We start from the raw sequence: 26,994 nt of genomic DNA, 5'->3' as shown, positions 1-26,994 counted from the left end.
AGCATATAATATTTGTCAGACAGTATTCAACAACCAACAAATAGAAGTAAGAAGTTATATCTTTCCCGTCATCAGATTTAAACCCTAACTTTCTTCTGTTAATTGAATTTCAAATAAATATACAAATCTGCAGTTCAAATTTATGGCAATGTGATAATCATAGATTAGAGGCGGCTTTTTCTTCTAGGCAAGTCATAGTCATACCAGTAAGTGAATAGTGGTATCATTATTATATTCTAAAGTAGCAACTTCTGAAAACAGTCTGTATTTGTGATTATATCCTGTATTAAACCACAATGTTCTTTGCAATTGTTTTAAATCTTGGTAAATTGCACAAATGCTGCAAGACAATGTTTTAAAAATTCTAAACACACATTTCACTCCAAGATTATTTTCCAATAACTACAGGTAAACTTCATTTTACCTTGTTTACTGGATACCACAGGAACAACCAAGACTGGTTTTTGTATCAGAAAATTATGAAAGTTTTACACTATGGATGTCTTGGTGAAAATAGTTAGTAGCCAAATGCCCCCAATGAGCATTGAAAAAATGTGCTTTTGGTTCGGTTGGTTGATTTGACCGCATAAAAGTAACATCTGGGCTGTAGCTGTACAACACTGTAACATTAATTCAGTGTTGTATGTTTCAGACTCAGATTGAACTAAGCAAAGAGACTAGGATGACTTTTATGTTTCTGAGAAAAACATTATGTAATACAGTTTATTTTCATGCATGGAAATGTTTCACTTGGATATTTTTGTAACACTTCTAAATGTAGGAAACGAGAAAGCAATATCCCACTATTTAGGGACCACCTCAGATTTCACTACTGTGATAAGATCTGAAACAGGGTTTATTTAGCTTCTTGAAACCAAATGAGAAGCTGGGTAAGCAAAATATGCAGAAAATTTGACATGAAAGCTGCTGAAGTGGTATCAAACGGAAATGCTGGGACACACATGACATTCATAACAAGGAAAAAGTAAAACTACTGAATATTTTCTCTATATTATTTCCTTGTACCTAGGCAGCAAATTTAAAATTCTTTATATTATTAAGAGAGACTAATTATTATCTGATTTGCAGCTGTGTCACTGGTATAAAATATATGACCACCAACTTCTGTATTATTTGTATTACAACATGACATGTAAGACCTATTTTATGAGTCAGTACTTGACCCCACTAGTAATTAATGATAAAAGCACACATTACAAAAATACATACCTGATGAACGTCTGATGCCTGCTTCACTGAGCCTGCGCACATCAATGTGACACTCCGCAGAGGAAGAGACTGGTGCGTCTAGCAAGTAACATGCAACACAACTGATAACAAAGCACAAGCAGACACACAGCCCAGAAGGTAACCAGATAAAAGCAGAGGCATGCTGAGTCCCAACACAGATAATACAGTGATCAAAAGCTTTTACTAAGTGAAATATATTTGCTTACACACAGGTCAAAACACTGTAACAAATAACAAATAAATAGCAGAAGAAAAATGATACTTGAGCACACTGCTCTTTGTGAAGTATCCCATGCAACTTCTGGAATAACATTTAATCCCACATTATAGTATTTCATTCAGTTCTCATTCACAACTGAACTCTTTTGGGTGTTTCTCTTCAAATAATGTAGCATTCACTGCTTTGAGATTATAGATATTCAATAACAATAAATGAGAATGCATGCTATCAATAACGTATGTAGAACAGTCTACTGGAAACAACTTCAAAGATAAATGTTTGCTTATCATTTCACACATATATTATTATACAAGAAACTATGAAAGTATAGGCATGAACTGGAAGAAGGCAGAACCAATAACAACCTACAGATGTAGTTGCAAGCACTATTTTCAATTTCATCCTTAGCTTTCATATTCAGTGAGATGTATTGATATAGAATCAGTGTAAACATGATTAAACAGCACATAAAGTGAGAAGAGGTAAAGCAATTAGAAATTATATGAATGATAAAGGAATGGGTATAGAGATGAACAGAGAACAGGCCCACTGCTCAATGAACTCTTTTCAGTGTCACACTTCAAACTTAGTACTCCCATCCATTTGTAACCCCCAAGATCACAGGTGAGAATAACATACTGTAAACAGTAACCCAAATATAGGTCACACCATGTACAGAGAGAATTACAGTGAAGTGTAATAAAGTATTAAGGATTATCAGGCACATACTTCTCAACTAAAATACAGGACTCCTTTTCGAATATGAAAAAAAGATGTGCAACTTCGTTGAAAACTGAAATATTCTTGTGTGCAAAAGAATAGCACAATATCAGAAAATTGCATCAGCTGATGACAAAAATGAAGTGATAACAAAATGAAATAAATATTATGAAAGCCATTTCCTCTGTCCCATTAAGAAATTTATTGATGATGACTGGGAGTACAAAAGTTCAAAACTTTTGAATATCAGAGCCAAAGTGCCAAGCAAAGCATAGACAGTATGTATTATCTCAATGTTTCAGTAACTGAAAGACACAGAGATGTTACTAAATGTTGTTGCACCACAGAAATTTTAAAATTCCACATTATATACATGAGAATGCAAAAAACCTAAACTGGAGGCTAAGAACATGTGCAGAGAGCAGAACAAGTCAAAATCACAATGCCTCATGGATAAATGAGTTCAGTAGCTGGTATGTGGATATCATTTCTTTTCACAAATAGCACAGGCAATATGGAAAGAAATCACACTTGCAAGTACCATTACACCTACTTTATAAGATACTGCACTACACGCATACTAGCACTTAGATCACAAGCAACAGCAAGACATTCATGACACTAAAATTGTGAAATAAATCACAACACTGCAGAAAATAAAGTGCAAGCAACATTATTACCAAAAAGCCCATACACTCACAAGAAAGTACACAGTCCTTAGGATCTCCTTACTCTGTGATTCCATATCCATTGTCAACCACTTATTACAGTCTCACTTTTGACACACGCAACAGGCACACACATGCTGGCACTGTATTCTATGGCTCATACTGGTGAAGCTCTCAAAGCTAAAGTTCTATTTCCTATACAAATTGCTTCAAACCCTTACTCGTGAAATTGCATGCTACTTACATTTGCCAGAAGAGTTATAACACTAATGTAATATTCAAAACAAAAAAGTCTATTCATAAAAGGTGCAATTCAGAGAGTGAAGTACTAATGTACAAGTTGTATGCAAATGTACTGCCTGACAAAAAATGTGAAACATATGGTCGGATGTCACTGTAATTTTGTATACATACACAACATTGTTGAATATCTAAGCGATTAGAGTGACAGGTACAACGGCAACCAGAGTGCATTAGTATTGTTCATGTTTAGTGCTGGTACCAGGCTTGAAAGGGCTGTGACAGCATCAGATGTTGAGTGATCACTGTGAAGGTCACAGGAAAGTCATTTACTCTTGAGATAGTGTTAACAGAACCTCACAGAGTTTGAAAAGGACCTATTTTTATAATGTAATAATATTGATTACAGTGGCAACCTGAGTTGAAGTCCTCTTGTTTCAATGTTTTGGAGGCACACGGCTGAGTTACTCTTGACGTCAAGGTCTGGGGAGCCATCAAGTATGACTTCAGTTTCCAGGTGATAGCAATTGAGGGAACTCTGACAGCACAAATGTATGTCATGGGCAAACTGCATCCTCACATGTTACCTCTCATGTGTTAGTATTGTGGTGTCAATTTTCAACCGAATAATGCTTGTTCGCACATGCCACATGTCTCTATGAACTGTCTGTGTGCTGCTGAGTTATTTTAATGCCCTGCAAGGTCCCCTGATCTGTCTCCAATACAAAATGTACAGACCTGCTCAGACATCAACTCTCTCCCACAGTCCGTATCCAGGGTATCAAGGAACAGTTACAACAGTTGTGAACCAGCTTGTCTCAGAAGAGGATACAGTGGCTTTATGACACACTTCCCAACAGTGCAAGCATCCAGACCAGAGGGTGTGTAACATCATACTGATAAATGGGATCATACTGTCAAATTCTTTGTAAATCTGATTCGATATTGTTTTCACTGAAATAATATCACATACCCTCTCAACTCATGAAGTTTCTCCATTTACTCCTCCCCTTCTGGATGCTTCACTTTTTTGTCAGGCAGTGTAAAGTAAGTAAAGTAAGGCAAAGTAATATACAAGCCACTGTGGGGTCTATAAGACCCCACAGTGGCTTGTATATTACTTTGCAAATGGGCAAAAATTACATGACATAAGTGGAGAAGGAATTTCCATATACCAATATGAATCATCTCTGGTACCCATATTGGCTACTTCCAAATCACAAATATTTTATAAATAAATATTATTAAATACCTTTTTAATGGGCAGCATGCCAGTCTTCACTTTTAATACTAGGCATTTCAGATCCATCTTTATCAGGCATTAAGAGTCATTCATGTTTTCCACACTGAGCAAGGTAGAGTAGTGGATAAGATATTGGGCTCTTATTCTGCTTCAAGTGTTCTGTGGTTTGTCCAAAGCACTAGGACGGTTCCTTTGATACATGCGCAGTCAATTTAAATCCCCACCATTGCAGAACCTGAACTTGTGTTCTACCTCTAATGACTATTGTGGTAAACTGTTATGTTCATTTCCTTTTATCATTTTCTCCAAAGATTGCCAAGTACAGTCATTAATGATTTGCAACTTATGTAATGCACAGAGGTCTGGCTTTGCATGAATGTTGTTCATGTGTGAACACTCTACAATTTTTATTTATTTATTTGGTAGATGTAAAATGTAGATGTGTAGTGTGGAGAGAAAGAAATGATGGGAAAATATTGACCTAGGGTAGATATACATACCAGTCAGTCTCTTCCTTGGTACGTCATCACTGACTTTTCTTGGCTGCACAGAAGGGTCCGAACTGCCATCTGGAGACAAGCAATAGCCATGCAACATTCCAAGCAAGTAACAGGGAATCTCACACAAAAACTTATTTTCAAAAAGCACTCAGCATTCAAAATTGGTTAAAGTAAATAAAGAACACTGTAACACTTTACTCACAAAACATCAGAAATAACAAGGATTAAAAGCCTCAGTTTGTGACTTTCAAGCTACAGCTTTCAACATGAGAGCTGCAAAAATTTTCAACAGTTTGTTTTCATAATGCAACTGATCTCAAAAGAATAACAACTTGTACTTCAATTATTCTATGGATCTGTTGTCTGGAAGGAATATTTGCTATGTTATAGAATTCCACATCTTACCTAAAGTCTGTAAAATTAGTTGAAATCATGTTAATTTTCTTCTCTTTAAATCATTTCAAAATATGTTGGCACCTTTAATGTCTTCAAAAGAAGAAAATAAAACATTTGCTTACACTAGCTATCTATAAAGAAATTTAATAGACAGACAACCATCACGAAAATTTCATTATTTTCACTAAAAAGCTACATTTATGGTGTTTATAATTTGTAACAGTAGTGTGACTGTGTCGCTGTTTCCAGTAATAAACCTAATGATCATAGTATAGACATGGTTCTCAAAATGCCTATTTTCGATAACATAGCAAAAAAACAATATAACAATATTATGAGAAAGAAAGTTGCCACTCACCATATAGCGGAGGTGCTGAGTTGCAGATAGGCACAACAAAAAGATTTTCACACTTAAAACTTTTGGCCAATGGCCTTTGTCAACAGTTCAGTTGCCTGAGACAGCAGTTGTGTGTGCGAGTTGCATTTGCGTGAGTGTGTGTGCGCATATATGTGTATTGACAAAGGCCATTGGACGAAAGCTTTAAGTTCCAACTGTGACTCACTGACATTATATTCATAGGATACTATGTATTTTGTTGATGAGAATTATCATTCAATTCGACACAAGTTTTTCACAGAAACCTGTTATTCCTTCAAACACTATTTCATATCCAAGCACAGCCTCATAGTGACTATTGAAGACGTGTAACATTTTGACGGAACAAAATTCCATTTTATTAATTACATATCATCCATTTAGAATATGTTCTTTACGTAGCCACTAATTTGTAGCAACTGGTAAAACTGTAGATTTGTGGTAAGGATTCAGTTATTATTGTTCTTCATAGTGGCTACACATGGGTTAAAAAAGACCGTCCTTTATTAAAATTTGTGCAGTTATTATTTACATATTTAATCATATTCCTGCTGCAAGCCAAATAGTGGAGAATAAGAGGGCAGCCATAAATATATCTCACAGAGAACATGTCATGAGCTGGTGAAGAGCAATTAACAAGCACTACATCAACACCTTCCAGATGGAACCTTGGGCTGATTTCAGTTCCCTTTACCCCCTCACTCAAAGCTGAAAGAATTTTTCAAGTTCCTCCACCCCATATATTTTTAATGTACGTAAAATTATGTTTCACTAAGGATTTGTGTTCCTAAACAGTAATTTATACGAGATAAACAGATGAAATGAGATTTTATTAGAAATCGTAATATGGTGAGATTAATACAAATGACGTATTTCCACACAGGCTTATTGTTTGTAAATACAGTTAATGCCAGTAAGAAAAGTAGCCTATACAAATCAACTGCGTGTTTAAACACCTGAGTGAAACAGAACTCTTAGCATCATTTTGTGAATCCAATGCCAATTCCAAACTGACATTCTGTACGATGACACATGTATGGCAGTAACTCCAACACTATTTTTCTCCATTTTAATCCATGGCAAGGCCAGGTATGTATTCTGAATCTCAAAGCTGGTGGGCTGTCTTGAGTTACAACCTAAGTTCTTCCAGCTCATTGTCTGCGTTACTATTATACTGCCTATGATCTTTCAGTAGGTCAAGACGCGCCCACCTCCACCCCTCTACCATTGCTCTCCCGCGAAGCTACGAAGGTCGCAAAAGCGGATCTTAAAAGGTGAACGTGAATGACTCATGACGACAAATCCGAATTGTTCAGTCGAAAAGGTCGTGAACACAAACAGTGTGTAGCATCTCAGACTGCGTCTTCCTCGAGGAATGTCCTCAGAAAGCTGTATTTTTTATGACATGTGTCTGTTCTCAGTGATGTGTTTAGAGGTAGGACAATTTGACTACCGGCCGTCGTGACCGTGCGGTTCTAGACGCTTCAGTCCGGAACCGCGCTGCTGCTACGGTCGCAGGTTCGAATCCTGCCTCGGGCATGGATGTGTGTGATATCCTTAGGTTAGTTAGGTTTAAGTAGTTCTAAGTTTAGGGGACTGATGAACTCAGATGTTAAGTCCCATAGTGCTTAGAGCCATTTGAACAATTTGACTAAGGACATTGAGTTTTTTTTAACTTCCGGTTTTAAAGAAGATAGCTTAAAAAGACGGGTTAAATGTTTATTTTCTTATTCATAGTAGCAGTTGATGGACGCCACGATTGTGGTGTAGTATTGATAATTCTAGAAGAAATGGCAATCCACAATTATTTCGTATCTGAAATATTTACTTGCCCAATAGCTATCTTTCAAACTCCACCAATTTCATCATCAATGAAAGTAAATTACAGCCTAAGGAACTTGCAGACCATCTCGAAAATCAAAGAAACTAGATTTTTTCTGTGGCTTTCGGACGCTGCTACGCCTGAGATGTGTGTATATCAATAGTTTTTCATATAAGGTACCTCAGTACGTCTGTTTTGCAAGACATTGAATTGAATTTCAGCAACGAGTTGCATGTTGTTTACGGTGTAGTAGTAATTTTCCCTATCGGACAGTAAAGCTGCCGACACTGGTGGACAAATATTTCATGGGAATAGAAAACATGACTACTGTTCTTTGCTAGGCCTACATCTATATCTACATTCATACTTCACAAACGACCAAACGATACATTGCAAAAAGTTGTAGAGTTGTCTTCCATGTAAGTATTTAGAACCTGTCTATTGCTTAATTACCCTGAACTTCAATAGTGAACTACGTATTTTGATGTCGACTACTAGTGTTTGATTTTTCTTGTAACTATCGTTATTTATTTGGTAAAATCTCACTGCTTACTGTGCCATATTTATCAACGAGCGTTGGTCTCAAAATAGGAGTCCTGCATTGTTATCCCGCACAAGGGGTTCCACTGCCTTCGATCTACTTGTTAATCAAGCATCAAATCTGTTTCTTCTATTGTCTTAGGCCTACAATCCGTCTGGCAGAAAGACATATACTCTTTCTTAGTGTTTTGGTTGTGCCCGGCGAGCATTTTTAAATTTCGCAAAATGTCCAGCATTTTATACTACAGTAGATACATTTAAAACTATATTTAAAATGTGTTAACTGATTTTTGTTAGTTTTACTGAATTTATATAAAAATTGTGTAAGTTCTTCCCCTGCAAAATGCCTGCTTGTATTAAATATTTCTCCTGTCTTTTAGGGCTAAGAAATGAAAGAGGAAGCCGCCTTGTAGAATTTTGCACAGAGCATAACTTAATCATAGCTAACGCTTGGTTCAAGAATCATGAAAGAAGATTGTATACATGGAAGAACCCTGGAGATACTAGAAGGTTTTAGATAGATTATATAATGGTAAGACAGAGATTTAGGAACCAGGTTTTAAACTGTAAGACATTTCCAGTGGCAGATGTCGACTCTGACCACAATTTATTGGTTATGAACTGTAGATTAAAACTGAAGAAACTGCAAAAAGGTGGGAATTTAAGGAGATGGGACCTGGACAAACTGAAAGAACCAGAGGTTGTACAGTTTCAGGGAGAGCATAAGGGAACAATTGACAGGAATGGGGGAAACAAATACAGTAGAAGAAGAATGGGTAGCTTTGAGGGATGAAATAGTGAAGGCAGCAGAGGTTCAAGTAGGTAAAAAGACGTGGGCTAGTAGAAATTCTTGGGTAACAGAAGATATATTGAATTTAACTGATGAAAGGAGAAAACACAAAAATGCAGTAAATGAAGCAGGCAAAAAGAAATACAAACGTCTCAAAAATGAGATCAACAGGAAGTGCAAAAGGGCTAAGCAGGGATGGCTAGACGACAAATCTAAGGCTGTAGAGGCTTATCTCACTAGGGGTAGTACAGATACTGCCTACAGGAAAATTAAAGAGACCTTTGGAGAAAAGAGAACCACTTGCATGAACATCAAGAGCTCAGATGGAAACCCAGTTCTAAGTAAAGAAGGGAAAGCAGAAAGGTGGAAGGAGTATATAGAGTATAGAGTATACAGGGGCGATGTTCTTGAGAACAATATTATGGAAATGGAAGAGAATGTAGATGAAGATGAAATGGGAAATATGATACTGCATGAAGAGTTTGACAGAGCAGTGAAAGACCCTAGTCGAAACAAGGCCCCGGGAGTAGACAACATTCCATTAGAACTACTGACAGCCTTGGGAGAGCCAGTCCTGACAAAACTCTACCATCTGGTGAGCAAGATGTATGAGACAGGCGAAATTCCCTCAGACTTCAAGAAGAATATAATAATTTCAATCCCAAAGAAAGCAGGTGTTGACAGATGTGAAAATTACCAAACTACCAGTTTAATAAGTCACAGTTGCAAAATACTAACGCGAATTCTTTACAGACGAATGGAAAAGCTGGTAGAAGCCGATCTCGCGGAAGATCAGTTTGGATTCCGTAGAAATGTTGGAACACGTGAGGCAATACTGACCCTAAGACTTATCTTAGAAGAAAGATTAAGGAAAGGCAAACCTACGTTTCTAGCATTTGTAGACCTAGAGAAAGCTTTTGACAATGTTGACTGGAATACTGTATTTCAAATACTGAAGGTGGCAGGGGTAAAATACAGGGAGCGAAAGGCTATTTACAATTTGTACAGAAACCAGGTGGCAGTTATAAGAGTCGAAGGACATGAAAGGGAAGCAGTGGTTGGGAAGGGAGTGAGACAAGGTTGTAGCCTGTCCCCGATGCTATTCAATCTGTATATTGAGCAAGAAGTAAAGGAAACAAAAGAAAAGTTCCGAGTAGGCATTAAAATCCGTGGAGAGGAAATAAAAACTTTGAGGTTCGCCGATGACATTGTAATTCTGTCAGAGACAGCAGAGGGCTTGGAAGAGCAGTTGAACGAAATGGACAGTGTCTTGAAAGGAGGATATAAGATGAACATCAAAAAAAGCAAAACGAGGATAATGGAATGTAGTCGAATTAAATCGGGTGATGCTGAGGGCATTATATTAGGAAATGAGACGCTTAAAGTAGTAAATGAGTTTTGATATTTGGATATTTGGGGAGCAAAATAACTGATGATAGTCGCAGTAGAGAGGATGTAAAATGTAGACTGGGAATGGCAAGGGAAGCGTTTCTGAAGAAGAGAAATTTGTTAACATCGAGTATAGATTTAAGAGTCAGGAAGTCGTTTCTGAAAGTAATTGTATGGAGTGTAGCCATGTTTGGAAGTGAAACATGGACGATAAATAGTTTGGACAAGAAGAGAATAGAAGCTTTCGAAATGTGGTGCTACAGAAGAATGCTGAAGATTAGATGGGTAGATCACGTAACTAATGAGGAGGTATTGAATAGAATTGGGGAGAAGAGAAATTTGAGGCACAACTTGAATAGAAGAAGGGATCGGTTGGTAGGACATGTTCAGAGGCATCAAGGGATCACCAATTTAGTGTTGGAGGGCAGCGTGGAGGGTAAAAATCGTAGAGGGAGACCGAGAGATGAATACACTAAGCAGATTCCGAAGGATGTCGGTTGCTGTAGGTACTGGGAGATGAAGAAGCTTGTACAGGATACAGTAGCATGGAGAGCTGCATCAAACTAGTCTCAGGACTGAATACAACAACAACAACAACAACAATGTCTTTTAGGTCGTACTTTAAATTTTTTCCAACTGGTGACTCTATATGAGGACACGTTTGCCATTGTGAATGAAAACCTGAAAAGAACCCCCGAGCTGCACGTACTCATTCCACTCACGGGTCATTATAAACACCCCTTCACTCAAAGACACACAGGAAGGATTTAGAATTTAGAGCAGGATTTTGGTGATCAGACATGGAGCGACACCCCTCGAAACTCTGCCGCCCAAATTCTAGCGATCACACTTTCTTCCATTCAGTAGCCTGTTGAGGGACGTACAGTGAACATCTTTAATAATTCAAAAATTATTCTAGACAATAAACTGCGATTTTCAGTATACTTCATTGTTAAGGTTAATGCTATCAACTTGATAAGCGTATTTTTTTTAAGTGAATGGCTTACGGTGTCCATCCCCTTATGCTATGTCTAAATAGCAATGGAGGATTTCGAGAAAATATATGTGTGAAGTAATAATAGGCAAAGAAGTAAGTATTTTTCTGTACATTTAAAGCAGGAACAATTTTAATGACCAAGGTGTTGAAACAAAATATACTTTGTAAGCGGGATTGTGCTTTTTTATGTATGTTATTACATCATTCAGTGGCTTGCAATAACATGAGTTCGCATGTACGCTGTTTCGGCATACTTCGGCGTGAAATTTATAATGTTTCACGCGTAAGCGGCCTATTTGAGAAGAGTGCTTCATTACGAACAGTGACCTGCATTATACATGCGTACTCATGTTGTTGCAAGCCAATGAATGATATAATAACATACATAAAAAAGCATAATCCCGCTTTCAAAATATATTTTGTTTCGACACCTTGGTCATTAAAATTATCCCTGCTTATAAATTTACAGAAAAATACACACTTCTTTGCCTGTTATTACTTCCACATATATTTTCTCGAAGTCTCGAACCCTACATTGATATAGCTTCAAAACCACACTTGATTTGAAAATAGTTCTCTAGTTAGAGCACAGGCTGCGCAGTATATTGTATGTTCTATCGTGATATTCTCGTTTCAATAGCGCAAATTATTTTGCAGTTTTTTTAACAGCTTGCGAATTTCCAAGTTTTTCTTGAAATCAGACAGAATCCTTAAACAAAAACATAAAAGTTATTTTCCGCTCTTCGATGAAGGTTGCAGTTCAGCTAGCTTCTGTGAAAGAGGATCATTTTGTTTTAAGGATACCTTCAAAACAGTGACACTTCTTATGACTCAGACCGTTAACTTCTAAAAGTGTGAAGTATGCGTTTTCTCGCTTACGAAACAATAAATGTCTGATATCGAACACAGTGACAATTCTGTTTCACTAAATATGGCGTACCACCCGTAATACAGCACTGTATATGCGTACCAACCTACGGGATGATGTCAGCTTTATCGTGTAGAAACTTGGTTTTAAATTTCGTAACCGATATATTAATGGAAGAAATTAAATAAAGCCAGCAGCAGGGCCGAAATTCCATGCTTTTAAAGCATGGTAACATACGGTTTTGCGACGCTGTGACTGGTCTAGCGTGAGAACACCAAATTTCAGACATTAACCTCCTACCACGATCGGCTCCCACCATCCTAGAGGTATCGCATGAGTTTTATGGCTCTGAGCACTATGGGACTTAACATCTATGGTCATCAGCCCCCTAGAACTTAGAACTACTTAAACCTAACTAACCTAAGGACATCACACAACACCCAGTCATCACGAGGCAGAGAAAATCCCTGACCCCGCCGGGAATCGAACCTGGGAACCCGGGCGCATGAGTTTTATCACCGCACTATACGCTACGCTATAAAGAAAATCAGGTATCAGCTTGACTTGCGCTACAATCTGTTCATGTGGCTTTGTAGGGTAAACGTGATGTGTGTGTTTCATTCAAATGGGTAAAATGGAATATTGAGGCGCCATAAAATTCTTTGTTTGGGGGCGTGTTATTGCCTACGTAATCTTGTCCAAAGTTATTTCGATTTACAAGTAAACGAGTACTTTGATTTTCACAATTAGGAAAAGAGCGGCTGAGAGTCATCGTCATCATAATTATCCATCTGATAACCAAAGTGGTATTAAAACTGCTGCTATAGATTAGCACATGGAATGATATCGCACTATTAGTGATTAAAGGTGTATGAACGATCTGACGCCATGAACATATTGTACGCTGATTAAAAGCAAACGTAAAAGCGGATTGCTGAGAAACATTTGGACCATTTTAAAATGTGTATCAAACAATTCATGCCGAGAACGAAGCACTGGGTGGTGATCCTTGGTTCACGGGCCTATAAAGCGGAAAGTCTACTTCATCCGCCGGAAATGTTCTAGCCCGTTTTGTGTGATTCTCCTCATTTATTAGCTTTCAAAGGGTTGTCTAACACGCGACGAATACTACAGAGGTCTTCTAGGCACATGAGTGAAAAAGAAATACGTGAAAAGATGCTGGAATTGTCAATTTACATCAAGTGCCTGGCAGAAGGTTCGTCGAACCACATTTAGATTATTTTCTACCGCTCCGCTCCACTCCACTCCGAACAGCGCGCGTTAAAAAACAACACTTAAATCTCTCCTTGCAAGCTCTGATTTCTCTTATTTTATTACTTTGATTATTTCTTCCTATGTAGGGGGCTATCAACAAACTATTTCCGCATTCGGAGGAGAAGGTCGGTGATAAAGACTTCGTGGAAAGATCCCGGCGCAAAGAAAAATGCAAAAAATAACGCTCTTATTTCAATGCTTGCCACCCCAACTCTCTTATCACATCCGCGACAGTCTTCTCCCATTTCGCGATAGTAAAAAAGGGGAAAAAAAGAAAAAAACTGTGGATGTTCTCCGTCAATCCTGTCTGATACAGACCTCATACTGCGCAACAATACTCAGAAGAGGACGGGCAAGTATAGTGTAGGCAGTCTCCTTGCGAACAATCTAAGAAGGCTCCTTAAATTGTCTAGTAAGTCGTTTATTAGGTACAGCAGAGGGCCTATAACACTTCCTTGGGGAGCGCCAAATATTACATCTGTTTCATTCTACGACTTCCCGTCAGTTGCTACGAACTGTGACCCTTCTGACAGGAAATCACGAATTTAGCCACTCAACTGGCACGATTCTCCATAGGCACGCAATTTCGTTAGAAATCACTTGTGAGGAACGGTATCATAAGCCTTCTGGAAATCTATTCAGATCCACTGTCGACAGCACTCAATATTTTGTGTGAATAAAGAGCTAATAATAGTTGTTTTTCACAAGAACGATATTTTCTGAATCCGTGCTAACTATATGTCAATACAGTCTTTTCTTCGAGGTCATTCATAAAGTTCGAACATATTATATGTCCCAAAATCCTACTGCAAATCGACATCAGTGATATGGGTTTTCCTTACTTGAATATTAGTGTGACCTGTGCGACTTTCCACTCATTAGATACGGATCTTCCGTGGAGGGAGTGGCTGTATATGACTGACAAATATGGAGCTGTTGTATCAGCATACTCTGAAAGGAACCTTATCGATATGCCATCTGGACCAGAAGATTTGTCTTTATTAAGTGCTATACCGAGGATATCTACTTCTAAGTTGCTCATGTTGGCAGGTGTTCTTGATTCGAATCCTGGAATATTTACTTCGTCTTCTTTGGCGAAGGAATTTCGAAAAACCGTGTTTATAACTACGCTTCAGTGACAATGTCATCGATAACATTACCACTGCTATCGCGCAGTGAAAGTGTTGATTGTGTCTTGCCGCTGGTGCACTTTACACAGACCAGAATCTCTTTGGGTTTTCTCCCAGATTTCAAGAAAAATTTCCCTCTCAGAAACTGTTAAAAGAACCTCGAATTGAAGTTTACGCTAAGTTTCGAGCTTCGGTAGAATATCGTCAATTTTGCAGATTTTTGCGTTCTTTTGAATTTGGCATTTTTTCCGTTGCTTCTGCAACAGTGTTCTGAGCTGTTTTGCGTACTATGAGGGATCAGTTCCGAATATAACCCACAAGCTGGTCTATGCTTACATACTTAATTTGGAAGGAGTGGAGACTGTTCCTTAGGAAAGCCTCACAAGAAGTTTTATCTGCTTCTTTAAATATATATATTTTTGCCTTTATTTTTGGTACCGTTACTCAGTAGATCGTGATCTTGCGGCCAATAGTCTCTGTATCCGTCAAGATGCTCCCTATCTGCTCAGGATTATTTATTGCTACGAGGTCAAATGTGTTTCCGCAAGTATTTACACTTCGAGTGGGTTCCTGAAGTAATGGCTAAAAACAATCTTCGGGGAAAGAATTTAGTACGATTTCGGACGATGTTTTACGCCTACCACCGAATTTAAACATATATTTTTGCCAACATATCGAGGGTAGACTGAAATCACCACCCCATGTAATTGTATGAGCGGGGTACCTACTTGAAAGGAGACTCACGTTTTCTTTGGACTATACAGAAACTGTATTGTATGAGTCGGGGGTCAGTAAAAGAAACCAATTATAAATACATCCCGGTGGTCAAGTATAACCTTTATACACACTAGCTCGCAGGAACTAACTACTTCGCCGGCCGCGGTGGTCTCGCGGTTAAGGCGCTCAGTCCGGAACCGCGCGACTGCTGCGGTCGCAGGTTCGAATCCTGCCTCGGGCGTGGATGTGTGTGATGTCCTTAGGTTAGTTAGGTTTAAATAGTTCTAAGTTCTAGGGGACTGATGACCACAGAAGTTAAGTCTTACAGTGCTCAGAGCCATTTGAACGATTTTTGAACTAACTACTTCAATTTCACTACACGATAAACGGCTTGTAACAGTAAAAAATACTCCACCAATAAGTGTATTTAATCTACCCTTTCCGAACACAACAAGGCCTGTTTGAAAAAATTTCGGCCGAACTTACCTCCGCCAACTTTCAGTAACTAAATCAGTGAATAAAAAATATTGACCAGGTTTGTCATGTTCTAACTTCCGCATACTCGCACATATAAAAAAAGTCGTGGTTGGAAAACTTGAGGAGTCTAATGACATTATGACAGTAGTAGAAGCAAATTTTACAAACTTCTGAGGGGTAGTTAAATGAAAGTGAGAAATACGGAAAAAAGTAAGTAAACTGTTTATTTTTACAAAAGTAATCGCCATAACTGTTAATACATTCATAACACAGTGAGACAAAACGGTTAATGGCTTCATCGGAAAATATTTGCAGTTGGCTTCGGAACCATGTTGTACCTAGGCGTGCAACTATTCGTCCGAAGCAGATCGACGGCCAAGAATGTCTTTCTTCAGGGTTCCAAACACATGCCAATTGCATGGGAGAGGTAGGGACTTTATGGGGCAGTCGTCATGAAACTGCGGTCCGAATGGAGTGTTCATGCAGCCCATGGTTCTCAGCCCTTTTTTATAACAACACGCTTCTAGCAACTAACAGCTGAGAGCAAAAACGTCAACTAACGTTAAGAGCTTCTTAAGACTGTATTTTTCTTGCTGAGTAACAAACAAAAATACTTATGGGGACAGTAATATTTTGAAATTTGCTTAATTTTAATTGACGTTGGTGTATTCGGCCGTCAGCTAAAAAAAGTTTTCTGGTTACGTCGGGGGCAGGGCGGTACTTAGCGCGGCCACTGCGGTTAAATACAAGTGAGGGAGGGGGGGGGGGGATATTTTATTGTCTGTCGTCCAATGCTGACAACTCACGAGCATGCGCAGCTGGCATCGATCAGATGCTATGGCATAAATGGGAAACGGAAGCAACATGGATGCACATTATAGAGACGGTCATCTTCAAAAGTGGTAAATGTTCGTAGCAAGTGATACGAAATCAAATTGAGGCTGTTGCAATGCGATGCAATGAGTTAAAGAAAAATGTATTCAAGACATTAAGTAAAGATCTGTGATTCGGGTCTCATTTTCTAATTACTGTTATTAATTAGTACAACATGCTAAGTATGTAGGTTACCAATTAATAGAAGGTCCGTGGACGAAGGTGTGAGAAAGTGGCCAGGACGGGAAAAGTGGCCACTGATTACTTTTTGCCCTAAACGGCGGTGCTGCCTGCCGAGAAGTGGTCAGACTACTACGTATTTTAGCGTACAAATGTAGTTGCTTGTTACTTATTTCAATTTGACACTTTCTTCTGTGGATCACTAATGCCCACATAGCGTCCGGTCGCGAGAAGTGGACACACTACTCGTCGAAAAAAGTGACCTGAGTGTTCACCCCAGAAAGAACTGCTTCCAAAAAACACGCATAATACAACAGATAATATTGACTTCTAAACACTTTTATACCGAAAGCTATCACCCGCCATTCTACCCCTTTGTGGCACTTTTGAATTAATTAAGTTATACTACTTAACATCGTCTTGTGTTCTGTTATTTTGGCCTGATGCAAGAGTCCGATTGAAAACTGTCTGCTGCAGTCGTTTGGTGTTCTTCCAGATAGTAGTGCGTGAAGATGCCTTGAAAATGCCTCCGTTAATCAGGAAAACAAACATAGGATCCTGGTCCCAGTACCCGCTTAGGTACGGAAAACTGGTCACTGTGCAAGCCTTCAGAAAAGTGCATGTAATTGCAATACATTATTTTCTTTTACACTTCGGTGTGGTACCTTGTAATATGTAGACTCAAAATGTAAAAGTGGTAAGCTTTTATCAGTAACCACAGCTTGGTGAAAACAATTTCTCTTTGAGTGGCTATGTAACGCCCCCCCCCCCCCCCCCCCCCACCCTCTTCCAATGCGGACCAAGCTGTCACCCTACAATGTCAGCATTGGCTCTTAAGTAAAAAAGTTTGACGACCACTGGTAGGAGGATGTGTAAGGGCTTCCCAACGAAACTTCTGCAGCGTACTCGAAGCAACGCCGGTAACATGTGGGAGGGCCCACAAACATTTTTCCGTGGAGGCATTGACAGTCTTGTCTCACAGTGAGCCGGCCGGAGTGGCCGTGCAGTTCTAGGCGCTATAGTCTAGAGCCGAGCGACCGCTACGGTCGCAGGTTCGAATCCTGCCTCGGGCATGGATGTGTGTGATGTCCTTAGGTTAGTTAGGTTTAATTAGTTCTAAGTTCTAGGCGACTGATGACCTCAGAAGTTAAGTCGCATAGTTGGCTCTGAGCACTATGGGACTTAACATCTATGGTCATCAGTCCCCTAGAACTTAGAACTACTTAAACCTAACTAACCTAAGGACATCACACACATCCATGCCGAGGCAGGATTCGAACCTCCGACCGTAGCAGTCGCGCGGTTCCGGACTGAGCGCCTAGAACCGCTAGACCACCGCGGCCGGCAGTCGCATAGTTCTCAGAGCCATTTTCCTCACAGTGAAATAAATGTATTAACAGCTACGGCGATTACTTTTGCCTCTTACAGAAACGCGCATCAAGGACAGAATATACTCAGCGGAGAACGCTGAACGTTGAACAAAGCGCATTGACCTAAGGGGAACCACGTCGAAACGTAAGTATGGTGCAGTTCAAAAATGGTTCAAATGGCTCTGAGTAGTATGGGGCTTAACATCGGAGGTCATCAGTCCCCTAGAACTTAGAACTACTTAAACCTAACTAACCTAAGGACATCACACACATCCATGCCCGAAGCAGGATTCGAACCTGCGACCGTAGCGGTCGCGCGGTTCCAGAACGGTGCAGTTGTTCACAGCCCGACCTGGACTTTGTACCTCGAGTTACTGTCTCGCTGAAGAGTAACATAGCAACGAGCCAACCGGTAACGGGTCTGCGGATAAACCAGAGTGGCGGAAGAGGTCAGACAGGCATCGCAGGCCGTTCTTCCGGGTGCGCCAAGGCCAGCAGGGACGCACGGACTGTCCTGTGCTGGCGAAGCCACGCGACGCCGTGATGTCATTCTCTCCGCTATCTACGAGCCGACAACGGGCCCTTTCTTCCAGCACTGTACACACGGGTAAGCTGTAGTGGTAATTTTGCTGACGCACACAACTCGAACAAAAAAAGTGTAGTGTTCTATGACTGCAATATCAATGCGTCACCGTCCATTCATTACAAGTGCTTGGGTCTAACAACTTGTAAGGATATGAATTACGAAATGAAATGATAATTTAAGCACAGTTTTAGGCAGAGCAGGTGGCAGACTTAGATGCTTTGGTAGGATACTGGCAAATGCAATCAGTATACAAATGTAATTGCTTACAAAACACCCGTGCGACCCAGTTTAGAAGAATGCTCGACTGTGTGGGACCCATAGAAAACAAGACTAAGAGCGGGACACTGACCGTATATAAAGAAGGGTAACAAATGTATGGAACTGCGCGACCGCTACGGTCGCAGGTTCGAATCCTGCCTCGGGAATGGATGTGTGTGATGTCCTTAGGTTAGTTAGGTTTAAGAAGTTCTAGGGGACTGATGACCTGAGATGTTAAGTCCCATAGTGTTTAGAGCCGTTTTTGAACAAATGTATGGTCACAGGTTTGTGTGATACATGGGAAAGCGTCACGGAGAAGTTGAAAGAACCTGAACAGGCAGACAATTGAAAATATACGCCGCGAAAGCCTAGTTCAAAAGTTTCAAGAACCAGTAGTAAGTGAGGACTCCAGGAATACACTACGACACCCTACGTATTGCTCCCATTAGTGGCCTCGACGTTTACTTGAAGCGCGCACAAATCCATTTAAGCAGTCATTGTTCCCGCGCTCCGTACCCAAACTTGTGCTACAATAGTAAGCACCGTCTGTTATGCACTTCACAGTGGTTTCAGAATTCATATGTAAACGTTCTTCAAGTCAGTGGCTATTACCGCGATTATAGCTGCTGCAACAAATATTGTATGTTTATAGATATTAGGACACTCGTTATTAACAAAGTATTCTATTTATTTAAAAAATAGCGGCATTCATAAACGAAATAGAAGAAGAAAAAATCAACTATCATATCGTATAGGCCTACTGTGTTGAGTGACAGTACTGCAAAAATCTTATAAAAACGCCTGACTATGGATGTACAGGGTGCCACTCAAAATTGATGTATGCAATACTTCATCTACAGTTCAAGGCATAAAACAAGATTTTCAGTAGGCGATTGTACACAAGTGGCCTGTGGACAATACTCGACTTTCTAATGTACAGATGCTCTAATCATTTTGTTTATATCTTTTGAGGATGTCACATTGGCTTAACCACACTAGTATAATATAAGGCTTCTTCTATTTCATAAAGATGTGAAGATGGTCTTTATGGACCAAAATCCATCGTCTGGCGACAGTCTTTCGTGATCCTCGACTGCAATTAAAGAAACAAATTCTGTACTTCCTGGATCTTCGCAACTATGTCGCAGTTTGTAGAACTCCATTCAATATGGTAGTTTAACAACCTCGAGAGATCTGGTAATGCAGAAGTGCTCATCAGGTTTACGTCTTACATGTGCGCATGTCTTTTGCACACAATTGCAATTTAAATATGGGAAAGGATGTCAAATACCGGAATACGTTCGGATACCGTCACATAACAGATTTGCGCTCGGGCGGACTGACGAACAATCACAGGTTGAATTGTCGATGTGAATGTTGCACGTCTGTGTTGTGAATGAGCAGAAATATTTTTAGATTATTTTTCAGAGTGTATAGGTGAAAAAAATGAAGATTAATAAAGTCGAAGAAATGACTATGAATGGTATCTCATTCTCTCACTTGCTTCTTTCACCGCCAGCAATGATTTGTTAACGTAAAAAAGTCAAGTTTTCAGCGGTTTTGGGCGTACGATAAATGCTATGTTCCGATATAACTCGCTTTATATGTCAGGTCAAAGTTCGGAGGAAGTCGAAGACATACCAATAGGACCGTTCCTAGTAACGCACTGCAGTGTTCAAACAAACTGAGGGCAGCTTGTGACATTAAGACACATCTGTCGTCCTCGGCGATACGTAAGTCCAATCAACCGTACTTTTTTGCAAAGTAGAGTCCTGAAGCCAATTTACAAATAACAAGTAAAAATTGATAAATATCGATCACAATCACAGCGATAGTATAGCAATGAGTGAGTGGTTTTCCGAATGACTCAATGCCACGGAGATTACTGTTGAGTCATATCTAAACGCAAAAATTTCAGGAAAAGAAGTGAACCACATACTGATAAAATAATGTGGCAGTTACCAAAATACAACAGACAAAAGAAATGTGAGTAGAGATACGAAACGCCTACCGCACAGGTCTCCACTGTTCCACATGCTAGATTCAAATAATCACAACAATGGTTGCTACCAACATTACTTCTACAGTACGACTTTACTAAGTGTCACTCCCGTCGGCGTTGAGGCTATCAGCTGACGACTCGGCGGCGTACCTTGGCTTGCAACGGGCATGTCTGCGGCCTATGCAGTACCGAAGGAAGAAGGCGGCGGTGGCGGTGGCGGTGGCGGTGGCAGCGGCGACAGCGAGGGCGACGGCGGCTGCGTCCGTTGTGCAGCGAGCGCCGGTGTGCGCTCGCTATTACCTCAGCGAGGAGCCTGCCCCCACCACCGCCGCCTGCATCATCCGGCGTCTTTCCCTGGCGGCCGCTTTCGCGCTAACTGCAGCTCACAGCCAGCCCTCGCAACGCGACGGTGTCGTCGACGTATCGCTGTACTCTACGGATGCCACAAATGACAACCGAAGGTACTATGAAATAGGATGGTACCCTAGATCATCACTTCTATTTCTCATACCGTATAGTGGACGACAGTCGGGTTTGCGTCCCACCGCTGTCGGGACTTCTTCAGACACCGAGCGAGGTGGTGCAGTGGTTAGCACAGTCGACTCGCATTCGGAAGGACGAAGGTTCAAACCCGGATACGGCCATCCTGATTTAGGTTTTCCGTGATTTCTTTAAATCGCTTCAGGCAAATGCCGGGATGCTTCCCTCAAAAGCGCGGCCGACTGCCTTCCCTTATCTGATGGGATCGATGACCTCGCCGTCTGGCCCCTTCGCCCCAAATCAACCAACCAACCAACTTCTTCAGAAAGGTCTTCCGCCTGGGATCCCACTGACCGGAGTAGAATTGTCTCCACTGATGAGTCCCGCTTTGAACTGAGCCCCGATTACATGCGAAGACGTGTCTAGAGACGCCCCGGAAAACTGTGGTTTACCAACCTGACTGTCGCCCACCATACGACTTGACATCCAGGAGTGATGGCGTGGGCTGCCATTTCATTCCATGGCAGGACCCCTTCCGTTGTAATTCTCGGTATCCTTACAGCACAGCGATACATCGACGATATTCTATGCCCCGTTTCGTTACATTTCATAGCAAGCCATCATGGGCTCACGTTTCATCAAGATAACGACCGCCCGCACAGGGCGCGAATACTGTTTGTTTTCATACTTGCGAGACCATATCTTGGCCAGCACGGTTGCCTGATCTCTCCACAATTGAGAACGTCTGAAGCAGTATGGGCAGGACCACACAACCGTCTCCGGATTTTGACAATCTAACGCTCCGTTGGACAGAATGTGGGGCAATATCCCTCAGGAGGACTCAACAACTGTATCATTCAATGCCAAGCCGAATAATTGCTTGCGTAAGGGCCAGAGGCGGACTAACGCGTTACTGACTTGCTGAATTTGTGAAGCTCTTTCTCTTGAATAAATCATCCAATTTTCTGAAGTTGTAATCAATTGTTTGTCTGTATATGACGGGCTTATTTCAACAGTGGTACAAGTCCATTACCTCCACGTTTCTGTCTATAACGCTTCTGACATTAATGGTCCAAACAACCAGAAAGAAAGGTTCATCTCTAGCAAGAAGCCATATGCTTGAATATGTCTGGGCCAGCCGGAGTGGCCGAGTGGTTCTAGGCGCTTCAGTCTGGAACCGCTCGACCGCTACGGTCGCAGGTTCGAATCCTGCCTCGGGCATGAATGTGTGTGATGTCCTCAGGTTAGTTAGGTTTAAGTAGTTATAAGTTCTAGGGGACTGATGACCTCAGAAGTTACGTCCCATACTGCTCAGAGCAATTTTTTGAATATGTCTGGTATCTCAACTCCAAAATTTTTCAGCGCTCATTTAACTTTAGGACTCTGTATATCAGAATGAACAAAAGTGGGCTTGTACCACTATTGAAATAAGCCCTTCATATGTATATCACAACTCGCGATTTCCGTTCAATTCGGATGATTACTTATTGGGGGGTCGTATAGTGTGTGAACTTGGATGCCACCAGTTTGTGACTTGACATACCCTTCCGCAAAAATGATTTAGTTGCATCGTTGAATAGAGTACGACACGAATAACTTCTCGGTTCTGAAAGTTAAACCGAGATGCGTATGCAAAGAAACAATCCTCACCCTCAGTAGGGCTCGGTAAGGGCTTCTGTGCAACTAGCTCAACAGTGAGGATCGTTCGCTGTTCAGTAAAAACTGACAGATTTGTTTCTCAAGTTGAGAGGTTATGTGTATCTACCTGACTCACCCATTCGAGATCCTTCGTGCACTGGAATAAACACATTTAGTTCGTCTCACATTCATTTGTAAATTATTTATCTACCAAAAAATTAATAGTTTTGCACTGGTAGAATATTTTAAACACACTGGACTCGCATTCGCGAGGACGACGGTTCAATCCCGCGTCCGGCCATCATGATTTAGGTTTTCCGTGATTTCCCTAAATCGCTCCAGGCAAATGCCGGGATGGTTCCTTTGAAAGGGCACAGCCGACTTCCTTCCCCGTCCTTCCCTAATCCGATCGGACCGATAACCTCGCTGTTTGGTCTCTTCCCGCAAACAATCCAATTCAATATTTTAACCATCATGTGTGTCTTCATTCATGACGTTAGTTTCTTATCAGCACAAGCCCTTTATATTCTGATTTCATTATCTGGTAACAGAACAACACGCAAATTTCGCAAACTTCGGACATTGTACGCTGTCACCACTTTCATTTTTATGCTTTTCGAAAACGCACCCGTCTTTTTGTCTTTGCTGCTGAGTCTTCCACGTCACATTTGGTCGTTGATTCATAAACGACTGTAGTAAGTAAAGCTCGCTTGCCTCCGAACCCTTTGTATGACGATTTTTAATCTCATAGTGGTAAAACTCCTCTGCACATAAAGAAGCTATTACAATTATTACGCCGTAAGTAATACGTGAGATATTGATCACAAAATCTCCAGAGACTGGATATGTACAAATTTGTAGGAAAAGGCGGATAGAGTGTAGCTATTAAGTTTCCAAGGGAAGAATCACGGCCGGCCGCGGTGGTCTAGCGGTTCTAGGCGCTCAGTCTGGAACCGCGCGACTGCTACGGTCGCGGGTTCGAATCCTGCCTCGGGCATGGATGTGTGTGATGTCCTTAGGTTAGTTAGGTTTAGGTAGTTCTAAGTTCTAGGGGACTGATGACCACAGATGTTAAGTCCCATAGTGCTCAGAGCCATTTGAACCATTTTTTTTTGAAGAATCACGGTATTGGTTCAGATTGGTTAAAAGAAATTACGGTTGCAAAACGGGATGTCGAAATCTTTCTCCGCAACTAGCGACAAGCTGTCACTTGTATTCTTATTCGGGCCGTTAGCAGTGACATCGTCAAATGGACAGCTGACCTGTGATAAAAATTGGCAGAACCGATCTTACTGTGTCGAATGGACCATCCCCGTGTTCACCGCAGATCATTAAGGAAACTACGAAAAACCCTAATCAAAATCAATTACGCTCTATCTAAGTCTATACTCCGCAAGGCACATTAGTGTGTGTGTGTGTGTGTGTGTGTGTGTGTGTGTGTGTGTGTGGCGGATGGTGCTTCACTCTCACTTCGCCCCTTTTCAATTCAGCCGTGATGGCGCCAGGAAGAACGATTGGTGGTAAGCCTCCGGGTGAGATCGAATTCGTTTATGGTCTTTTCTCGAGATATACGTACCAGGAGCCAATGCATTTTTGGCTCTTCTAGGAAAGTACTTTCTCGAAATTTTATCAGCAAACCACACCGTGACACAGAACACCAGTCTTACAGTGTCTGCACGTTTTCGTGCTAGTAAATAAACCTGTACCCAAACGCAATGATCTTCTTTAGACGTTCTCAATTCTCCCTATCAACCCTATCTGTCACAAGCCGCAGACTGACGAGCAATAGTCAAGTATTGTTCAAATGTTCAAATGTGTGTGAAATCTTATGGGACTCAACTGCTAAGGCCGTCAGCCCGAAGCTTACACACTACTTAACCTAAATTATCCCAAAGACAAACACACACACACACCCATGCCCGAGGGAGGACTCGAACCTCCGCCGGGACCAGCCGCACAGTCCGTGGCTGCAGTGCCTTAGACCGCTCGGCTAATCCCGCGCGGCATTCAAGTATTGGTCGAACGAGGATATTGTAAGGTACCTCCTTTGTAGGTGGACTATACGACCTAAGACTCATTCCAGTGAATCTCAGTCTGGCATCACCACTGATCGTGCTACAATTGTGTAATCCTACAGCAATGGGTCTTACTGTGCATTTATGCGCAACACGTTACATCTGCTTACGCTGAGGCTCATCTTTCAGTCCTTGCACCAAGCGTCGATCGTCTGCAGTTCTTGCTACTTTTTCTAGCATTGTGATTTTTCTGTGTACAACAGCACCATCCGTGAAAAGTCTCATGGAACTTACGACGTTATCTACTAGTTCATTTATATGTACTGTGATTAGCAATCGACTTATAACAGTGCCTTGGGTACGCCGCAGTAACCTTTATAACTGAATATTTATCTCAATTAAGAAAACATGATGTGTTTGCTGATTTCTGTGTAACGTGGAAGAACACAACAAGCTGAATTTCACATAATCGTTGATTTCGGAACCCATGTTAGTTCCTACGGAGGAGATTTTCGATCTCCAGAAATGTAATACGCGAGCATAAAGTACGTCCCAGAACTCTACAACAGACCTACGTCAGACATATATGGCTATAGTTTTGTGGGTCCTTTCGTCGATACTTCTTGGAAACGAGAGTGACCTGCGCTTTTTTCCAGCAAATGATTAGCATCCAGCATACGCACAAAGCAAGTATATTCTACATACATTGAGGTGACGAAAATCATGGGATGACGATATCTACATACACAAATGGCGATAATATCGCGTACAAACGGTATAACAGGGCGGTGTATTGACGCAGCTGTCACTGGTACTCACGTGATTTATGTAAAAAGGTTTCCGACGTGGTTTTGGTCGCACGACGGAAACTAACAGACTTTGTACGCGGAACAATAGTTGGACTTGCATGGGACATTCTATTTCGGGAATAGTTAGGGAATACAATATTTCGTGATCCACAGTGTCAAGAGTGTGCCAAGAATACAAAATTTCCTGACCTGAAAAAGAAACTTGTACAAAACACTTATACTTTCAACTATGGATTACAGCAACGTTATCCTGGAAGGGGTGGAATTTCGAAAAATCCCTCCTTAAACGACGCCTGTGGTATAAGATCAATACCGTCTGTAAATTTCAAGATTCTGTCCTTAGTGGTTTGGGCTGTAGGGAGTCGAGTCAGTCGGGACATTGCCTTTTATACAGGGTGATTCACGAAGATATACAAATACACTCCTGGAAATGGATAAAAGAACACATTGACACCGGTGTGTCAGACCTACCATACTTGCTCTGGACACTGCGAGAGGGCTGTACAAGCAATGATCACACGCACGGCACAGCTGACACACCTAGAACCGCGGTGCTGACCGTCGAATGGCGCTAGCTGCGCAGCATTTGTACACCGCCGCCGTCAGTGTCAGCCAGTTTGCCGTGGCATACGGAGCTCCATCGCAGTCTTTAACACTGGTAGCATGCCGCGACAGCGTGGACGTGAACCGTATGTGCAGTTGACGGACTTTGAGCGAGGGCGTATAGTGGGCATGCGGGAGGCCGGGTGGACGTACCGCCGAATTGCTCAACACGTGGGGCGTGAGGTCTCCACAGTACATCGATGTTGTCGCCAGTGGTCGGCGGAAGGTGCACGTGCCCGTCGACCTGGGACCGGACCGCAGCGACGCACGGATGCACGCCAAGACCGTAGGATCCTACGCAGTGCCGTAGGGGACCGCACCGCCACTTCCCAGCAAATTAGGGACACTGTTGCTCCTGGGGTATCGGCGAGGACCATTCGCAACCGTCTCCATGAAGCTGGGCTACGGTCCCGCACACCGTTAGGCCGTCTTCCGCTCACGCCCCAACATCGTGCAGCCCGCCTCCAGTGGTGTCGCGAGAGGCGTGAATGGAGGGACGAATGGAGACGTGTCGTCTTCAGCGATGAGAGTCGCTTCTGCCTTGGTGCCAATGATGGTCGT

The 26,994-nt window shown here is 41.4% G+C and overlaps 1 protein-coding gene across 6 annotated transcripts in view; it reads right to left on the bottom strand.

Annotated features, from left to right (window-relative positions):
- The window catches only part of LOC126485121 (CAP-Gly domain-containing linker protein 1), a 552,921-nt gene that overhangs the window by 128,513 nt on the left and 397,414 nt on the right, over positions 1-26,994 (bottom strand). For 2 of the 6 annotated variants that reach the window (XM_050108759.1, XM_050108769.1), the window contains exons 4-5: positions 4,843-4,911; positions 1,231-1,308 (exon numbers count right to left, since the gene is read on the bottom strand). The exons of 1 other annotated variant lie outside the window; for it this stretch is intronic. In XM_050108759.1, the coding sequence (XP_049964716.1) occupies positions 1,231-1,308; positions 4,843-4,911 (147 nt within the window). Of the gene's footprint in view, positions 1-1,230; positions 1,309-4,842; positions 4,912-21,038; positions 21,138-26,994 lie in introns of those variants that run through there. 3 more of the 6 variants (XM_050108784.1, XM_050108801.1, XM_050108776.1) reach the window with 3 other exon arrangements.

The sequence above is a fragment of the Schistocerca serialis genome, chromosome 1 (genome assembly GCF_023864345.2).
Source record: "Schistocerca serialis cubense isolate TAMUIC-IGC-003099 chromosome 1, iqSchSeri2.2, whole genome shotgun sequence".
Taxonomy (NCBI): domain Eukaryota; kingdom Metazoa; phylum Arthropoda; class Insecta; order Orthoptera; family Acrididae; genus Schistocerca; species Schistocerca serialis.
The sequence above is the reverse complement of the archived record's forward strand: the minus strand, read 5'-3'. Positions and strand labels throughout refer to the sequence as shown.